The 18,229-nt window shown below is 32.0% G+C and overlaps 2 protein-coding genes and 1 long non-coding RNA gene across 7 annotated transcripts; 1 reads left to right on the top strand and 2 right to left on the bottom strand.

Annotated features, from left to right (window-relative positions):
• Window positions 1-2,526: 2,526 nt before the first annotated feature.
• LOC145952823 (uncharacterized) lies at window positions 2,527-13,624 on the top strand. 3 transcript variants are annotated; one of them, XR_014430312.1, is made up of 4 exons: window positions 2,550-2,721; window positions 4,203-4,310; window positions 4,428-4,559; window positions 6,660-7,024. It is a non-coding gene; the product is annotated as an uncharacterized LOC145952823 (long non-coding RNA). The 3 variants fall into 3 exon arrangements; XR_014430311.1 differs by lacking the exon at window positions 6,660-7,024 and having other exon boundaries at window positions 2,561-2,721; window positions 4,428-4,611; XR_014430313.1 differs by lacking the exons at window positions 4,203-4,310; window positions 4,428-4,559; window positions 6,660-7,024 and adding an exon at window positions 13,267-13,624 and having other exon boundaries at window positions 2,527-2,721.
• Window positions 2,894-9,748, bottom strand: LOC109805921 (protein ANTI-SILENCING 1). 3 transcript variants are annotated; one of them, XM_020368210.3, is made up of 11 exons: window positions 9,322-9,748; window positions 8,869-9,235; window positions 7,522-7,690; window positions 6,975-7,327; window positions 6,495-6,521; window positions 5,256-5,348; window positions 4,576-4,654; window positions 4,327-4,417; window positions 3,532-3,640; window positions 3,333-3,449; window positions 2,894-3,260 (listed from the first exon to the last, which is right to left on the bottom strand). In XM_020368210.3, the coding sequence occupies exons 2-11, from the start codon at window positions 9,223-9,225 to the stop codon at window positions 3,174-3,176; spliced, it is 1,482 nt and encodes a 493-aa protein (XP_020223799.1). In that variant the 5' UTR covers window positions 9,226-9,235; window positions 9,322-9,748; the 3' UTR covers window positions 2,894-3,173. The 3 variants fall into 3 exon arrangements, with proteins under 3 accessions (XP_020223799.1, XP_082921969.1, XP_082921970.1); XM_083065843.1 differs by having other exon boundaries at window positions 8,869-9,748; XM_083065844.1 differs by having other exon boundaries at window positions 2,894-3,449; window positions 8,869-9,748.
• Window positions 11,798-16,340, bottom strand: LOC109805920 (uncharacterized). The gene is made up of 7 exons (XM_020368208.3): window positions 15,579-16,340; window positions 14,800-15,107; window positions 13,881-14,591; window positions 13,368-13,496; window positions 12,797-13,000; window positions 12,491-12,691; window positions 11,798-12,257 (listed from the first exon to the last, which is right to left on the bottom strand). Exons 1-7 carry the CDS (start codon window positions 15,841-15,843, stop codon window positions 12,147-12,149), a joined length of 1,929 nt encoding a protein of 642 aa, XP_020223797.1. The 5' UTR covers window positions 15,844-16,340; the 3' UTR covers window positions 11,798-12,146.
• Between the last annotated feature and the right edge of the window lie 1,889 nt (window positions 16,341-18,229).

Below are 18,229 nucleotides of genomic sequence, written 5' to 3'. Positions count from 1 at the left end.
GCAACAGAACTTCTGCAAGAAATTTTGTTAAAATTTAAACAATCTATTTTGTCACATATGCTCTAAGTGGCACGAAATTTTGTATAAGAATTGAGATTTTATAACAGTGGTAAAATGAAACTGTTTTGATTCGTATAAGAATGGAAGAATGGAAGTAACATTAGGGTTGGTCGTGGGCACCAACTTTATGGCATCATTCTTTGGTAACATTCCTTAATTAGCAAAAAGTTAGCGTAAGAGTAAGTGCTGTATTCCATGTGACAGTTATTTAATTTCAATTTTCCAAGTGAACCCAAAACGCGTGTTTTTACTTTCTTTGCTATGGTATCTTATTTTAAGAAGTGGCCTACTTATATGCTTTATAATAAATTTCCTTTAATATATTTTTATCAGTTAAAATAATGAGTACGATATCAATGCATTATATTTTAATTCATGTTTGATTCAAGATATATTATCATATGATTACTTATTTGGATTTTAATTTTAATTTGATCAAGACATGAAAATATATGGAATGGAATTCTGAATATTAAATGTATTCATATAACATATCAATTTTAATATTATATATAATCACATCAAAAAGCTAAGGAAATAAAAGAAATTCAAATTGTTGTATATGTTGTTTTAAAATAAATACTATTAATATAAATAATTTAATAAATATAATATCATTTTATGTAAAATGCTATTCGTTAAGTGGAAGTTTTATTGTTAATAATAATTAAGGATTGAAGGGTAATTTTAAATTAATTACTCTCTTAGTTCTAAAATAATAGCCATTTTAGAATATTATATAAAAATTAAGGACACTAATAACTATCCTAGAATGTAAAAAAAAATAGTACTTATAAAAGTAAGTTACCCATATTTGGAATAATGAATTGTTAACCGATCATTTCTCTAGAAATAAAATGACTCAATTTATTATCATATGGACAATAGATAATATAAATTGATATAGAAGCGAAATGAAAAAATTAGAAAAATAAATGTTTTCTTGATTATATAAAATGACAAATAATTTGAATTTTTTTACTAAAGTGAAAATTACTTTTGAATAGTATAGTAATCATTTATTTCGTACAAAATGTTGAAATTTAAAACTCAATATTTAATAATATTTATTATTTTATTAAATTATATGTATTATGTTAATATGCATTTGAGTTTTTTATTTTAAATTTTCCTAAAAACCAACAATAAACATTTTATCTGTATATTTTAAGATTAAAATTGTAATGCTTACTTTTGTTTTGAAATAAATAATTTTTTTATTTTTTAGATCATATAAATCGAACTCAATATTAAAGAATTTTAGCAATTTATATACACTAATCAATCAACTGAATTAGATCCTCTTGGTTTATTACTATTTTTTTTTTAAATTTGGATATAATATTCAATAACATTGTTTAATTTATTTATTTTTTTAAATAACATTATTTAAGTTATTTGAAAACCCATTTTATTGTTAGTTTGCTACTACACAAAGAAAGTACGTAGATGCCGTAGACGTGGAACAGTTTCAATGGGCCATTTAATCTGTTTGTCCATTATCATTCACTGCCTTTCGTCATTTTTTCATAGTCCAAACTCCAAATAATCAAGCAAACGAGGTTGACAAAGAATATTCCAAAACTTAAGATTTCTTTTGTTAAACGTGGAAAGAAAAAAAGAAACACTTTGACTAATGGAAAGTAATATTTTGAAAAAATAAGGTTTGGTGGAAATGAATTAGTGAACAGATTCACCTCTTGATTTGGTTAGCCATTTGTGTGATGAACATTAGTTGTGGAAATGTGTGTTGCGGCGTCATGCATGAATAAGAGACAAGTCTAAATTCTACTGATGCAGAGGCACCAGCACCAACCCAGAAATTGATAGAATCAAAAAAAATATTAAAGGGTCTCATTGGACGTGTTGTGTAACTTGGCGACAAGAAATTGTGACCTAATATGCTCTCTCTTTATGTGATCTTAAATGGATGATTGAGAGAGTTTTGTTCGGAGGATGAAAAATAGTTTGTGGGTTCTCAATTTTCTTGCATCTAAAAAATAACAATAAAAAAAACCAATTGAATTAATATATTTCATTACGTGGAGGTTCTGTTCTGTTGGACAACTTAAGGACCATAATAACGGGAGAGTCCCCTTCTGTTGGACAACTTAAGGACCATAATAATGGTCGACTCCTAGGAGGCTGTGACCATAAATATTTTTGTATGTAATAGGGGGCTATCAGCCTCAGCCACAAAAAAAAATGAATAAGTTAGGATTTTAGAACAAAAGATGCTAACCAGCATCCATCACAGATTAAAGAATCAAAATTTATTTATTTATTTTTATTATAAAGTATTAATATATTACCTGTAATTTTTTATTAAAAAATTATTATTAATTCTTTAACCAATTTTTAAAGACCCAAAATAAAAATATAATAACCTTTTAATAATAGTGGTGAGAGACTTAGATTTATACAAAATAATATAGAGGAATTGGGTAGTATTTTGAACAGCCCAAATCCTGTTCAATGATCAGTTGGGCATTAATGCTGGGCTGACTCACATTATACTAGGCAGGCCCATTGAGGGCTCAAATAAGCACCTGTGACAAATGTGGGCATAGACGCACAGTGGCTTAGGAAGGTGGTGAAAGGACAAGATGGCGGCTGCATCAGCAGTTCGAAGATTAGACCAGAGGTTAAGCTAACTATCAGGTAAATCTTCTACACTCATATCCTCGTGTATGAGTAATATGTCATATACCAAGTAATTTGTAAGGATTAACAATTTTTAATATGATTTCTATCCGCTCCTAATCTTTTCAGATATATTGATTCAACCAATTCATAGTGTTTTTTTGCCTCCCAAACAAAGGACAAGAAACTGATGCTAGAAAAGGATCGTTTCTACAATTGTATTAAGAAAAATATGCACAATTTTACACCCAAAATTTTCAAAATACAATGTATTAACTAAACCCAGATGAAACGTTTGAGTGCAAATACCACATAGGTTGACCCATATTCCCCTACAAAACAGGGCGGAAGTGAATCTAGCCTACCTAAAATTTCCTTGTACCTGGGGAAACAAAACCTCAACATGCCCCCCCTCAAAATCATGTTGGATTGCTAAAAAAGTCAAAACATTAGAAAAATAAAATTCTTCGTCAAGGAGGATTTGACAATGAGACATCAGAAAAAATCCTATCCATTTTAAGTTTACTCTTCACACGCTGTATCTCCTTCCTTTGTCTCTGCAAGGCAAACAAATTAAGTTAAACAGTCCAACCTAGACACAAGAAATAATTTATCACAATGCTCCCCACCTGATGTAGTGCATTCCAGCATGCATTGAACTTCTCATATTGCAGTTTCCATTCAATGGCCATCTCGAACTCAATTGTATTGGGCTGGGAACAATGCGATGTTGATACTGCATTTCTCTTTAAAAAGCATAAAACACAATGTCAATCATATTTTCTAATATGTGGGAGGGAGGTAAAATAAACCAAGGAATTAGGCTACCATCTCCTGGCTTTGCTTATGACGCGCAGCTCTGTCAATGACCAAATGGCCAGTAAAATTTCTTTTCTTGGCAGGCTCACTTAGAGTTCCCTTCATGGCACTGACAATCCTGCAAAATTTAAAATGCTTCAAAAAATCGAATACATACAATGTCAAAGATATTTCTTTCCTTCCATTGTAATAACAAATGGTACCGGCAAAAAATAAGAAAACACATGGTTTGCGTTATTTATTCCTTACCCCATGATTAAATACAGAATATTGCGAGGTTCAACTTTTGGAGCAAAATCCCTGTTTTTGTTTTTATTTGTCAAACCATTGTAAAGAAATATAAACTTACCCATTATTCTATGGAGACTTTCATATCTGGAGTTTTACCATTAGTATATCAACGAATTAGAATCTATTATGTGGTTTGCATCTACCAAATTAACTGTCTGACCTGGAAACAATGATTATGGCACTAATTGAATATTAAAGCCATTCAGCTACAAGCTTAAACCTTTAGGATGACAGCTCAATATTAGTTTGCATCTTTACTACCAATAATTTGCAAAAACATTCAAGTACATACACGAAGCACCTTTCATGGTTGATTAACTAGTAACTATACTGCAACTAGGAGTTTCCCTACTGCCTAGATATTCAACTTCATAATATAATCTTTTCAGGAGGTAGGGGTGCTAGATCACTTAGATGTCATCCAAGTTCTTCAACAGAACAGATTATCACTGAAACAAATTCATAAAGTTAGAAGAGAAATTCAACATGAAAACAAGGTAACAGATGCAATACCTCCCTTCCCCAAGAGTAAGGCATCTCTTGTTCAACTCGGATATTGCAGTTTCAGCTGCGTCTTTTGTTTTAAAAATAACCAATGCTCTACCTGTTGGCAGATGAGGAAACACAATCAATGGAGAATCTAAAAGTCTCTGACACTTATTATGTACTACTGAATTGATATTTCTCATCATGCCAATGGAAGAGCCACAAAAAAATTAAAATGGGATTATTTGTTGATTTTCAAGGTAAATATGTAAAGACCATAGTAAGTATTGGAAGTTGGTCTCCATTCTATCATCCTTGCCTCAACCTTTGCTTTGAGAGCACACCAAACAAGATCCTGAAAAAGAATTTGAGGAAAAAGAAATTAAGAAACAATACCATGATTCACAGCAGATTAATTTAAGATCTAAACCTAAACTTTCTCTTGGGAAGAATAACTCATTTGACAACTGATTGTCCCAACACATCCATGTAAGTTTCAATTACTTAATTGTCAAGCCACATATAGCACATCCGCACACAACATACAGGATATTTTAAATATGTCAAGGGTAAGGGTAAGGAACCTGATCAAAGTTTTGTCCTTTCAACTATGTCAAGAGTACTTTTAGACCTATATAAGCACATATATTATATAAGCTTCAACTAATAGAAAAGTTTCACTTTTCAATTGTCACATGGTATAACAATTCAACAACTGTTCATGTCTCTGCTTATGTTGAAATTTCCATAAAGCTGGTCATAATCTTAGAGGGTTTGTAATCTTTAAAAGTTCAATATAAAAATAAAGTAGAAAGCAAAAATGATTGAACAGTTTGTTTACCATGGCATAGTATCATCTCAATGCAAGTAGAATATAAACAAGCTCTGTTCAGTAGAAACTAGAAGTAGAAAGTAAACAAGCAACTAGAGAATTTGAAAAGTTGGATCCCTTATACCTCTACTTCAGATGACGTATAGGATGGATCCAGATTATTCAATAAAACTAGGGTATTCAACTCTTGAGCTCTCTGCAGTCTATCATCCCAAGGCTACAAAGGAAATTGTTAACAAGAAATCAAGCATAACAATATTATATCCTTATGATAGCAGATAAGAATAGGAATCTTAACAATGATTAAACCAGGAAACTTCATTCATTCTGTTCCGTTACAAAGTACACTTATTTTGTATCAGATCAAAAACAGAATTGTTTGATCATATTTTAAGATTATCATAGCTTATTTTAAGCCAACCTAGGCAAGCATCATGTGCGCCAAACCAACCAAAAAAACATTTAAAAATAACCACATGCAATTGTTATAGAGTGACATCTACAATTTGTTCAATTGACTTTATTCAGGTAAGTGAAAATTATGGCATACAAATAATTCGGCAAGTTTTCAATCAACATCACAAGGATATAGACTGACCACTCAAAGTTAAAAGGATCTTATTTAAGATTTACTGAAAAAAAAATGACTTGATAGGAGAATGGCCTAAATGTGATAAACCAACAAAAAAAATTTAGTGGAAGAGGGAAACCACAAAATTTATACTAGCAGTTCACATGGAAAATTAATTTCTCTTGGCTAATATATCTGGAATTCTTAACTATCAAACAGCCTAAGAATTTCAAGGAAAAATCAAGATTATAAAAAGATTCTTTAGCAGCAGGTAAAAGAGCAAATGTTTAAAAACTAACTAAAGTTTGGCAGATAATTTAAGTCATAGTCATATATCATTGATGTTACTTGTTAGGGCGTGTGTAAAGTCATTTTTTAAAATTTATTTGTCAAGCGAGTTCTTTTCACATCAGATCAGATAATACAGATAAATGTAAGTAAAGGCAAACATAGTCTGCCTGCTATAATTTCAGTACTTTAATCACTAAAAAGAGAAGAAATCATCGGTATGCAAAAAAAATAAAAATTAAATTCAAAAGCTAAGAGAACTCTATAGTTTTAGATGCTACATAAAAAAAATTAAAGATAAAAGTATAAAACAAACCAGTTTAGATCCCAGAGTATAAGGTGTGGAAGTTCTGAAAAAGTAAAGAACCTTCAGCATAAAAACTTGCATTATTTTCACTATTTCTCTATTATCCAAATGACTATTTTTTAGATAAACCCAAACCTTGAAAATGATCAAAACTTAAACCGTGAATTTACAATAAATATAAAGAAATAAAAACTCACCATTTTCTTAAACCACTTTCTTTTTTCCTGCAACAATGAAATCAAGGGTTGGCAAAGGATTAGAATTGTGACTGACTGGAGTCATATGAAACCACGTCTACATGTAACAGCTCATGAGTACTTTTTTTTTATATCAAAGTTCTCAATCCCTTTATCTTGCTGCAGAAGTCAGGTTCTCAAATTAAATTATTTATATCCAGTGAAAAAGGACATTCTAAATTTAAAGGAGTGGATGATGAAGGACCCTATCGTTGTAGTCAAAGAATAGACAAGGAAAAAGAGCTTCAAATCATGAATATATAATGATGATGATGATGAACCTTTCATATTTCTACAATATTTGTAAGGTTAATTTACTCAAAACACCAAACAAGTAGGTAGCTTATAGCTTATTTGATTCGTTGACCTCATCTAGGATTAGTCTTCTAAGAAAACTTAAAATGAGTGGATGACAACCAACATAAAATTTTAGAGACTTACTGCATCTGGCCTTTTCATTACTTCAATGACTTTATTGTATGTTTTGACTCTTTCATCCTGTCTAAGCTCTACCTTCTTCTCATCAATTTCCTCTTCATTAAGGACTTGGCTACTTCGACCAATGGTTGGCTTCTCTTCTACAATCTTCCTCTTTTTATTTGGAAAATAATCTGGTGATTGCTTTGGCAAAACATTCACAGAAGTTCTCATTTCAGCTTTATCACTAACTTGACAATGTGAGATAATACAAGGATCAGTCCTAGTCTTAATTACAACTTTGGGTCTCATATTTGTCCCAACATGCAGATGGCTACTTGTTTTTTCATCCCCATTCTTGTTGAAGAACTGCTCCACTGTAGAACAGAAATACAGTGAGCTGACGTGAGTGGTAAATTCGTAATGCTAATTTAAGGCAACTAAAGGCTGCTATATTAGAGGGGAAAAAAATAGTAATTGCTCCAGAACAACAGGTTAAATAGCTTCTATGTCATATAGTTCAATTTTAATGAAGATAGCTGGTAACGAAATACAAGACACAGATAATGACCTTTAACTCCATCAATCTCTTTAGGAAATTTATCCATGATTACACGACTTGCAACATCAAAAGTACATTTGAAAAAGTAGTCTGCCTTCTTTAAGTCCGTATCCAATGGCTTAGGATTTCTCTCGTCCTTGGAAGTGCAAACAATTTTGCATTTTCCAAGAATTGATTCCTAAAAACAAAATTTAGTAGGTAATAGCATCAACAAACACAAACACTCAATTTTCAACTATATCAAAGTTACATACTACAAAAGTACCATGTAGAGCAAAAAAGACACATTGGCTCTTCCGAAAATGATAATGTCAGAATTTCCCAATTCAGGAAACTCAAAACTTGTTAGGTACAATATACAACTTAAATGACATCTTGATCCAGCCATCTAAATGCAAGCCAATAAGAAAGAATATATGCATGTCTTCAATAAGATAACATTGTGTGGTTTATAATAGTGCAATAAAGCAAATCAAAATAATAACCATTTCAAAACTTCAAAGGGGAGTCTAGTATTAGCATGACTGCAGGCCAAGGCACCTGCTTTTATTGCTTTTATTTCCCTCTCAAGTTCCTTTAAAATGGCATTATATCTATCATGAGTCGATGTATTCTTGACAAGCATCTTTGCAATCCTCAGCTTTCAGTTGAAGAAATGATGTATAGTACTCTAGTTCCCCATATCATAACACTTTTAGTTTAGTAGCCTTGCAAAAATCATAACCAACCAAGTCATAGTGCAGAAAGACCATTTTCAACCTACCAAAATAAACTAAGGCCTTGATTTAATAAACTTCTCAATAAGATAAGCACTTACAAGATAGAAATAGAAGACAATAAGAAAGTAAAGTGAATGAAGTTCCTCTCACAAGTTTAAGAGCCTAATTGGACATAAGTTAGAAGAGTTTTTGAAAACTTATCCGTGTCTCAAAAGCACTTCTAAACTTGTATCCATAGTCATACAAGCCCAAAATCAACTTAAATACACCTTTATAGAAGCTCTCTTATTTAGCTTCTCCAAAAGCCGACTTTAACTTTCGTATTAATATTAACTAATTATGAAAGAAGCTCAATTCATTTTATTCTTGTCCAATTGAAAAGTTTACCCAAACAGGGCCCCATACGCGTCAACTTTAGAGAGATGAGCTCATCATTTCATGCAGTCAGACTGTGATGATCCAAACATTGAAACCACTTAAACCCCACATTTAACCACAACGATTTGTCCAAAATATACCTTCACACTCCTCAATCTTTAATGACAACTTGATAAACAATTAACACCGCACATGATCAACAAGTAGAGACAATAATATCAATATATCATTAATTCAAGCAATGAAAGAATAAAATTACCAGAGCAACGTCATTGGCAGCACCTTTGTGGCCCTCGCCGGAAGCCAAAAACAACTCATCCCAACGTGGCTGATACTGTGCCAAGTAATTCCGAATTTCAACGGGACGAAAATACCACACAACTCTGACCACCTTTTCCCGAGTTGGCCTCTCATATATCTTAAGAAGCTTGGCGATGGAAGTTTCAAGGAACCCTGTAGTCTGCATGTAGACACAATCATAGAGAAAATACTCGACACCCTCCAACACAAATGACTCGTAGTACTGTATGTCTTTGTTTTTCACATCAACACCCATCTTAGTGCCCCACTTAAAACCCAGGGATTCTCCAACGTTCGCCTCTAATGGCGGTGACATGATGCTGCGGCTGAACAAATAAATAAAACACATCATTTGAAAGTGTGAAATGCAAAGCAAAGAAAGAAGATGAAGAGTTAATAAAAGGTTCATTACCTGAGTGAGGAAAGAAGCTACAAGTTGTGATTGGAAGGCTTTATGCAAATATGCAATGCAATGAAGAAGAAGAAAAAGATGAGACTGAGAGTGTGGGTTTTGAGTTTGTGATTTGTGATTTGTGATTTGTGATTTGTGAAATGAAAGGTGGCATGGGTTTGGTTACTGAAACGACATCGTTTCATCCGTACAACTAAGAGTAGGCATGCAGAGCATGAGCAGAGTAGGCTATAACAATGCACTTCGTTCACGCGATTCTCGCGTTTCCATTCCACTTCTCCAATTTTTTCTTACCCACTACTACTACCTCATAATTTTAGTTACAACCAATTTTATTACTATTCTATGTTTTGATGAAATGCTTCATTTATTTTTCTTTCTTAATTTGATTCTGTATTTTAAATAAATTCCACCTTTGAAATTCAACATTCTTTCCTTAAGAAAATCTGTAATACAAAGTTGAGACGATAGAACATGATTTACAAGTTGTGACACCCATTATAGCAAAAAAGACTTTTCACCAAAGGCATCAGACTTAAATATGAAAATATTTAAGAAAAATACAAATATGGATTATAAACCTTAATTACCTAAATAAGGAAGACAGTATAAGTATAAAGTCAATAAGAATTTTTTTTTAAGTTCTTCTAAAAAAATTATTTTATTTTAATATTTATATATTTTTTTAATTTATAACTCGAAACTCACTTTTTATATTTTTAAAAACTCATTCTAAAAGGTTTAACTTTAAAAGATATATAAATAAAATATTTTTTTAATATTTATATCCAAAATATTTCTATTTTTTATTAAAAATATTATTATTTCTTTTTAAAATTCTCACTTTATTATTTATTTCAGGCCTTACGATATGTTTGAGTGACCTTAAAGATCATGTAAAATCCGTCTTTGACTTAAAACCTTGATATCAAGAAGTAGATGTCTATACATTTGAAATAGAAGGCGAATAGGACATGAGAGACTGAAAATTCCAACTAGGAATATGTTGTTGTCAATTTGTCATTTACCCAATAATACTAAGCACTTGTTTGGAATCACAAAATCAGAGTTATTGTCACAGGTTTTTGTGTCTCACGTGTTTATTGATGTAGAAATACGAGAAAACATGCATAAATAACGCAGCTATAAACACACTATAAGTAATGTGAAATCCTTCTATAAACATAATTTAAGGTTGTTATAAAATAATTTATTAAAGTTGAGTGGTTAACATTAGAAAACGTTAGTCAAATTTGTTTTTTTTATGCTATGTCATTTTTTTTTATTTTATATATTTTTATGAAATTTCAAAGAAAAAAACTGTTATGTGTGATACAAAATGTAGTATACACTTAGTTTTCTTATATGTATGAATTGAACTCGATATTAGGAATCTACAACTCACACATTTGCGCTTTATTTAAAAAAAAATGATAACAAATTAAATGTTTTTTCAAATTATTGTTTGCTGGTGTGATAGAACATTTTTATCAATTCATGAATAACACATCACTATTTGGTAGGAAGCAAAGAAATGAGGGATGAAAATTTAGAAAAGAAATAAATAAGGAAGAAATAGAGTACAATTTTGAATTATTTAATTTTAAAAAAATAAAATGGAGATAAAAGAAAAATAGTGTCAAGAAATTATTTGATTCGAATGAAAAGAGAGAAAAAGAAATAAAATGAATAGATATATTATATTTTTACCCCTAAAACATAATTTGTTAGTCAAAAACGTATTTTAAAATAATTCAGAAGTATTGAAATAATTCAACTATTAATTTATAAGTTTCAATGGATTACATTGACGTGAATACACTTCAAAATAATTATAATTACTTAATAAGTTCAACTAATTAAAATGATAAATATGATTCATACATCAAAAATATTCAATCAATTATTTTGTAATTTCAATCGATTGAAATGAAATATAATGATGATGAGTACACACAATACACAATTAATTGATTAACACTACCTATTTAATTAATTAACTACAACAATTAATTAATTGTAACAAATATTTTAATCAAGTAAAATTAGAGTTATGAAAGTGAATCATCTGACCTAACTTGATCTAACCTACAGGTTATTCAAGGTAAGTCAACACAACTTGACTCACTTTTAGGAGAGCTTATAATAAAAGAATTTATCCCAACCTACTATGTATTGATGGATTAAACGAATTAACTAACTTAAGATTAAAAAAATATCTAATTAAACCTGATTAAAAAAATATTTCTTAAAAATCATTAGATCAAATAATTTGATATTTGTGCTTCTTAATCAAGAATGAAGAGATTTGATCTTATCTTATAAATGGAATCATGACTGGATGTATTACTTTAAACCAACAGGGGCTTGTCCTTGGTCTAAATTAAAAAAATAAAAACAATTATAATCATAAGTTGTTTTAATTAAAGTCCATCCTTTAAAAGGTCAGAGTTATAAATTAATGGTGTTCAGCAACTTAACAAACAACACGCTACATTATATTCATTATGAACCTGAAGATAAATCAAATTTACAGATGTAATGTCTGCTCATCATCCCGCGTTCTTTTAGTGGGAAATGACAAGCAGCTCAAATGATCATAAATATAGAAAGTTAAAAGAGAAAATGGGTAGGGATGATACAATTTAAAACACCTAAAGCTGGCACATCAAAAACACCCAAGAGAAAAAGACGATGCCTTTTGATCTCTTTCTCTTGGAAGTAATATTTGTTGGAAAGAAAAGAAAGAGAGGATGCCAAGAAAAGGACAGGAGAAGGAAGGAAAACAAGCGCCTAAAATATAGTAGATTGACCTATTGGCTTTGCTAGTTATATACAGAGAAGTGTTTATTAATGAAAGGTGATATAGCCGCAAGCAACGCCTTTGGACACTCCTCATGGGGTAGATGGCCACATCCGGATATAGCAACCAGTCTCTGCACGGGAAATGCGCAAGATATGAGCAAACTTTGAAAAGGAAGTAATCATATGTCATTATAAATGTGCTATGGAAATCAAAAGAGTGAAAGAAAAAAAAAATAGAAAAAATGGTAATGAGAAAAAAGTGTCTTTCACATTCCGTTTTCCACTTCTCTACTTGAACACACCCTTACTTTATCATTCCCAAATTGCGGATCATAAATGAACAGACAGAAACTTGAATACTTACAGAATTTACAAATTTGGAAGCCATTGCTTGACAATATTTCATTGAGACGAGTGAATCTTCGGCACCAGCTATGACCAACACTGGTATGTCTTTTACAGCTTGTAGCAATGAGTCTGCATCCTTCGATGTAAGGATGGTTTCAGATGACAGTTTACCAATCTCGTGAAGTGCTTCATCCCATCCTTCTACATATAGTGGAGCCTAAACATATGAAAAACAGTCACGAATAAAACAAGTCAATAAAATTTTTCTCCAGAAGTGATAACAAAAGCACAAGAAACAAACACCCAGAATGTACAAACACACCTTATAGAGTGTCAAAACTTCTGTTGTCAAATTTGTAGCATCATACCATGATCGCCGGTTCACCACATGGGTTATCTCCGTTCTTAGTAGTGGACGAACCAAATGCTTCTTTCCTAGTGAAGTATGAAGAAGGATTCTAGCAAAGGAAGGAACTACTTCCCTTGACAAGCTAACATTCAATAATACAACCCCTTTCACTGTAACCTGAATGACACAAAACAGGCCTAACAACTTAATCAAATGTGAAATGCACATTAGCCACAAAAATATAACCTTAAACATTAACTATAAGATTGCATCAGATAATTTTATGGAATGTGAGTAACATGACCAATGTATGTGAAAATAATATCCTATTGCTTAATTTCTTGACCTCATGTTTTTTGGATGGAAAATTTAAAGGAATCTCTGATATTACATTACAAATTTACAATTACAATACACATCAACTAACTTCTGTAGTTGATTAGTCATGCTTTACAGGTCTAGATAAAAGCCCAGCTGCACAAGGCAGCTAATCGTACTGATTAAGATATCTACTTAGTGTAAGAAGGCAGGAAGAACTACTCACATTGAAAGAATTCATTGATGTTTGAACTCTCTGTGCAGCCATCAGAGCAAGCAGCCCTCCATCATCATGACCAATAAGCACAACGGAAGAAAATCCAATCTCAGAACAGAAAGACAAAAGCAGATCTACCTGGAAACACACAAGTCTATCAAATATGTGATTTCAAATAAAACCCAGATCAAAAACTAAACACTATGGAATTTAACATAGCAAAGACTGTCAATTGATTTAAGTTTGAATAGATTTCATTTTGAAAACGCATTCTTAGTATTGCTTTTAATTGATATTTGGTTCCGGATCAAAATAAGTGTGCTAACGTATTTTTGGGGAAACCAAACATATAACTAAGGTGAGTTTACTGGCAAAACGTAAATTGAAAGAGGCCAAACAGTAAACCAAACATACCCTTAGTCTTTTAGGCCGGCTTCTCCTCTTATATTGATTCAAGACTAGAAACAATAAAATATTGAATGAATTCTACAAAAGCTCAAACTAAGGATTCATAGTAATCACCTGACTTTCAAGTTTGTAAGGATTAGGCAGATCATTTTTCTCCCAATCCTCCCGACTCAGTCTTGAAGTCAATCCCCAGCCAGGCCTATCGAATGCAGCAACTGTGCAATTACTCTGCCGAGCTAGAGGTCCCATTACATGTCGCCAAGAAAAGACACCTCCACCAAACCCATGTATTAAAACAATACCTACTTGGCCAGTGTCCTCTAAATTTTGCTCCAAAGACAAAGACTCTAATTTAAATGTTTCCTCATCTTCAACAATTTCATCTAGATGCAAAACAGGGATATGTTCAGTGAGATGGGGAGAGGTTAATGGACCATCTAAAAGAGGAGCATATAAAGATGAGCCATGGAATTGATTGCTATAGCTCCTGTAGAGTTGCCGATGCATTTTTGGAGATACACACGTCAAGTTCCTATTAAACTTTGATAAACCCCCAGACATTGATGAAGTGCGGCAAAATGTTGAGGACATGTGAAGTGGAGGTGAACCAGGCAGGCTGAGCTTGTAATGGAGAATAAGACCTTGGCAGGTGATGAATAAGCTCTCCGAGTCTGCAAGTAATCTGATCGGCAGTTCTTCATCACGAGCTGTTCCAAAAGGCCTCCGTTTCATTTCACTGTCGCTCTTTGGTGTTCTCCCCTCAGAGGGAACAGGAGACCGAGGGACCTTCTGATAGCCAGAGAAAACATTTTTGCATGAAAGTACCTGCTTAATAGACAGAAACCAACAAATATTTTTTTCAGCATGTGTCATCAAAGTAATTACAACTAACCAATTTAAGCTTTCATGAATTCAGAAACTTTCTTTCAAGCAGGAGGAAAATATTGACATCACCTAACTCCAAAGAATTAAACGAAACATCACATTAACAACAATACAGAGATGTTATTATGAGGCTGGAACAACAACTTACCGCTTCGTGGTCCGCTCGATGAAACATTAGCTTCCTCCTTGCTCTGCAGCTGGTTCTGTAAGCAACCACCATATGGCCAAGAGCAAACACAACTGACGAGAGAAATAAGACAGGCATTCCCCATGACTTCTTCAAATGGAGTCTCTGCCTTGTAGGGGAAACCGTAGCTTCTGCTTCAATCTGGGAATTTACGGTGAAAACACAGGCTTTGACTGAAAGAAGAACAATTGAGATAAAGGAGGACAGAGTCACAGTTCCAAGGTAAGGACCATGTGAAAGAGCTGGGCCATCACAAATCGAATAAACACCTGCATTCATTTAAACAAGAAAAAAGCCCAATATTAGAACCAAACCTTCATCTATATACACATAAAACAACATGAAGAAACGTTCCAACTACTGCTGTTTAATCCTCATACAGATATTCTGCATTATACAGAACACAAATTGAGAAAATAATAAGAAATCTTTCTGTTAATAAACTCCAAGAAAGGAGTTAGTTCTGCTTTAAATTTTAAGCAAAAAAATATAACGTGCTTTTTGTCTCCGTTGAAACACAATCTGATTTCAAAGAACAATCTAAAACAGAAATATAGAACTAAAGGAAGAACAAATGGCTCGGTAAACAAATTAAGCAACATATCCTCGGCCTTCAACCTCATGAAAAAGACGAGAAAAACGAAATTAGAAGCACAACGAACGAAGGACTCCACGTCGTAACATAATGCGAGTAAAAAAAAGCGAAAGAGAAGCTAGAAATGGAGAACAACGGATCATACAGATAATGATGAAGGATCTTATGACCGAAACGAGAGGAATGTCCGTCAAGGAGCTCTTGAAAGCGTAACGACGCAAATGCTCCTTGAAGCCGTAGCACTTGACGCACGTGAAGCTGGAGACGAGTACGCAAGGGACGAGCACGTCGACCACCGCCACGAGCACCGGCAGCGACGTCACGAGCAGCGACGCCACCAATGCCGCCACGAAGAAAACCGTCCTAACGAACCTCCGAACCTTGTCCAAGCACTGCCCTCCCCTCGCCATCGCCGCAATCCAAACGAAAATCAGGGATCCGCCAGCCGGTAACGGTTCCCGCTTTCGCCGGACGGTTACGTCGTTTTCCTCTTTTCTTAAGAAAACAAAACCGGTTAATTAGTTTAGAGTTAAGACGCGAGAGATCTCCGAGTCCGATCGTCCAACTGAAACCCTAGCTTAGCTAAATTCAAGAGAGTGCTATCCGGCGGCGACTCATCGGCCATTCCCGGCGGCGCAAGTTCAGTGTCGCCGGAATGATTGCGTGTGAGGGAAGCAGAAGAAAGCCATAGCGAAACAAAACAACGGTAGGGTTTCAGTGGCAACGAAGAAACAGAGCGAAAGAGAGAGAACGATGTTAAGCCCTCTCTCTGATTTATTTTCACCACTTTTCAAATCCCCTTTCTTTGCCTTTCGCCTTCTCCAACCTCTCTTTCTTCTCTCTTCTCTCTTCTCCCTCTCTTCTTCTCTTCTCCCTTTTTTATTTTTATAAATATATCATTCCTCTATTATACTTAATTAACTCATCATAATCATCATTACTTCATTCTAATCATTTTTTTTCACACATTTTACACTACTCATTCACAGCCTGTTGCATACCTGGCCCTTTTTCCTAATGCATATTGCTCCACTTCATTTATTCTTCCATCAAAATATATACTATAATAATATTATTTGTTTACTAATTCTTTAATTTTTTATTTTTTTTACTTTTTTAATAAGACTTTCAAATATATCATTAAAAAAAATCAAACTATTGTGGATTATTAAAATGCCTTCATAAAATAATGTAAGTAAAAAAATCTGAGGAATATAAAAAAAAAAAAAAAAAAAACATTGTTCCTTCGGATTCTTGTAAGCTTTGACTCCATATGATAATTTAACATTAAACATGGTCACAAATATTGTTGTTTAGTTGCATGCAGCAAAAACGAATAAATAAACATACAAATTATTGTTAACAGCTTTTGTATAAACGGCGTGGTGTTCTTGAGCCCTGAAACGTTCTCAAATGATTTTTTTTTAATTTGAAAATACAAGTACTTAATCAGGCATGCATGTTAAGAAAGGTTGAGAAAAATTTAAAATTAGTCACTGTTGTCATTTTTCGGGATGCAGTAATAATAATTAACTTTCATGAGCTCAGAACAGTGTGTATTTATTCATAGATTACGAGGGTCGAAAAAGCTGTTTTTTTTTTTGTTTTTTTATTTAAACCTAAATTGCATTGCATTGCATTGGCTTTGGTAGGTAAGTTAGTATGTTTGTTGAAGGTTCATTATTTTAAAAGAAAAAAATAGACCTCACTCCTCCGAAATTACACATGTTATTATAATAAATATAACTTTTTTACTAATTTGAATTATACGTTATTTCACTTCCTTAAATTTTTTAACTAAATAAATCTTTCCATTTTTGTACTTTTCCTAATCTTTTTCTCCTATCTAACCCCTTAAACTGTTAGAGTTTATTTATACATTTTAGTATAATTTTACTGTATTTTCATTTTTGTTATTTTTTCTCATTTATTTCCACATTATTTCCTTCCTATCAATTGAACCTTAATTGTTTTTCTTATTTATAAATTTATTTTAAACAACTTTTATACTGAAAATACAAGCGCAGTAAACTTGGGGGTTTTTGGATGAATCCGGAATACAATGTTCAGATGTAAATGACAGTATCCATTCTTCGATGACTAGTCTTAGGTTTTAATTCAGTTAAAAAAACTCTTGAGTTTTAATTTTAATTAATACATAAATTGTGTTTTTATGGTGTAAAAAATATGAATACATTAATTTATTCAATTAATTAATATTTGTTATTCCAAAATCCAAATGGTAAAAGGAATTTATTATTTTTGACTCTAAGTAAAGTATTGAATCATTCCATCTATATTTATATTTGGTTTAATATCATTTGACTCCTAAATTCTTTTCAGAGATTTTTAATTATATCTCTATAAAAATATAATCATATCTTTTAACTTTTTGTTTTTGTTACACTTTAGTCTGAGGTTAAAAATTTGTTTTAAAATTTATAAAATTTCATTAAATATTTTTGATACAGATAACATCGAATAATAATTTAATATGATTGTCCAAAAGACTAATTTCTAATTACATGGGCAAAGTTACAACAACAAAAAACTATAAAAAAAATATTAAAAAAATTAATTAAATTTTTTAGTTTAGATATCTAATTAAAAAATTTAGGACAGAATAATATATTTATATTATTAATAAATATGATTATTGTATTTTATGTACATATTTTTTAAGATGATTTTGTTCTTATAATTACTTCTCAAATTATTTTTTTTAAATGTTTTTTATTTAGTTTTAATTTTCGAAAAAAACTAGTGCCCCAACCACAACAAAACTTAAATTCCACG

Source organism: Cajanus cajan, chromosome 10 (assembly GCF_000230855.2).
Source record: "Cajanus cajan strain Asha chromosome 10, NIPB_CcT2T_4, whole genome shotgun sequence".
Lineage (NCBI taxonomy): Eukaryota > Viridiplantae > Streptophyta > Magnoliopsida > Fabales > Fabaceae > Cajanus > Cajanus cajan.
This window is presented reverse-complemented; position numbering and strand designations above follow the sequence as displayed.

Excerpts from the sequence above, each read along its gene's own strand:
- LOC109805921 (XM_083065843.1), bottom strand. The coding sequence starts at position 9,318 with ATGAACCTTTTATTAACTCTTCATCTTCTTTCTTTGCTTTGCATTTCA. Across the intron at positions 4,418-4,575 it reads AACTTCCAATACTTACTATG|GTAGAGCATTGGTTATTTTT; the intron begins GTCTTTACATAT and ends ATCTGCCAACAG. Across the intron at positions 3,641-4,326 it reads CTTACTCTTGGGGAAGGGAG|GATTGTCAGTGCCATGAAGG; the intron begins GTATTGCATCTG and ends TAAATTTTGCAG.
- LOC109805920 (XM_020368208.3), bottom strand. The coding sequence starts at position 15,843 with ATGGCGAGGGGAGGGCAGTGCTTGGACAAGGTTCGGAGGTTCGTTAGG. Across the intron at positions 13,001-13,367 it reads CATCAATGAATTCTTTCAAT|GTTACAGTGAAAGGGGTTGT; the intron begins GTGAGTAGTTCT and ends TGTGTCATTCAG. Across the intron at positions 12,258-12,490 it reads CTTCCAAATTTGTAAATTCT|AGACTGGTTGCTATATCCGG; the intron begins GTAAGTATTCAA and ends TTTCCCGTGCAG.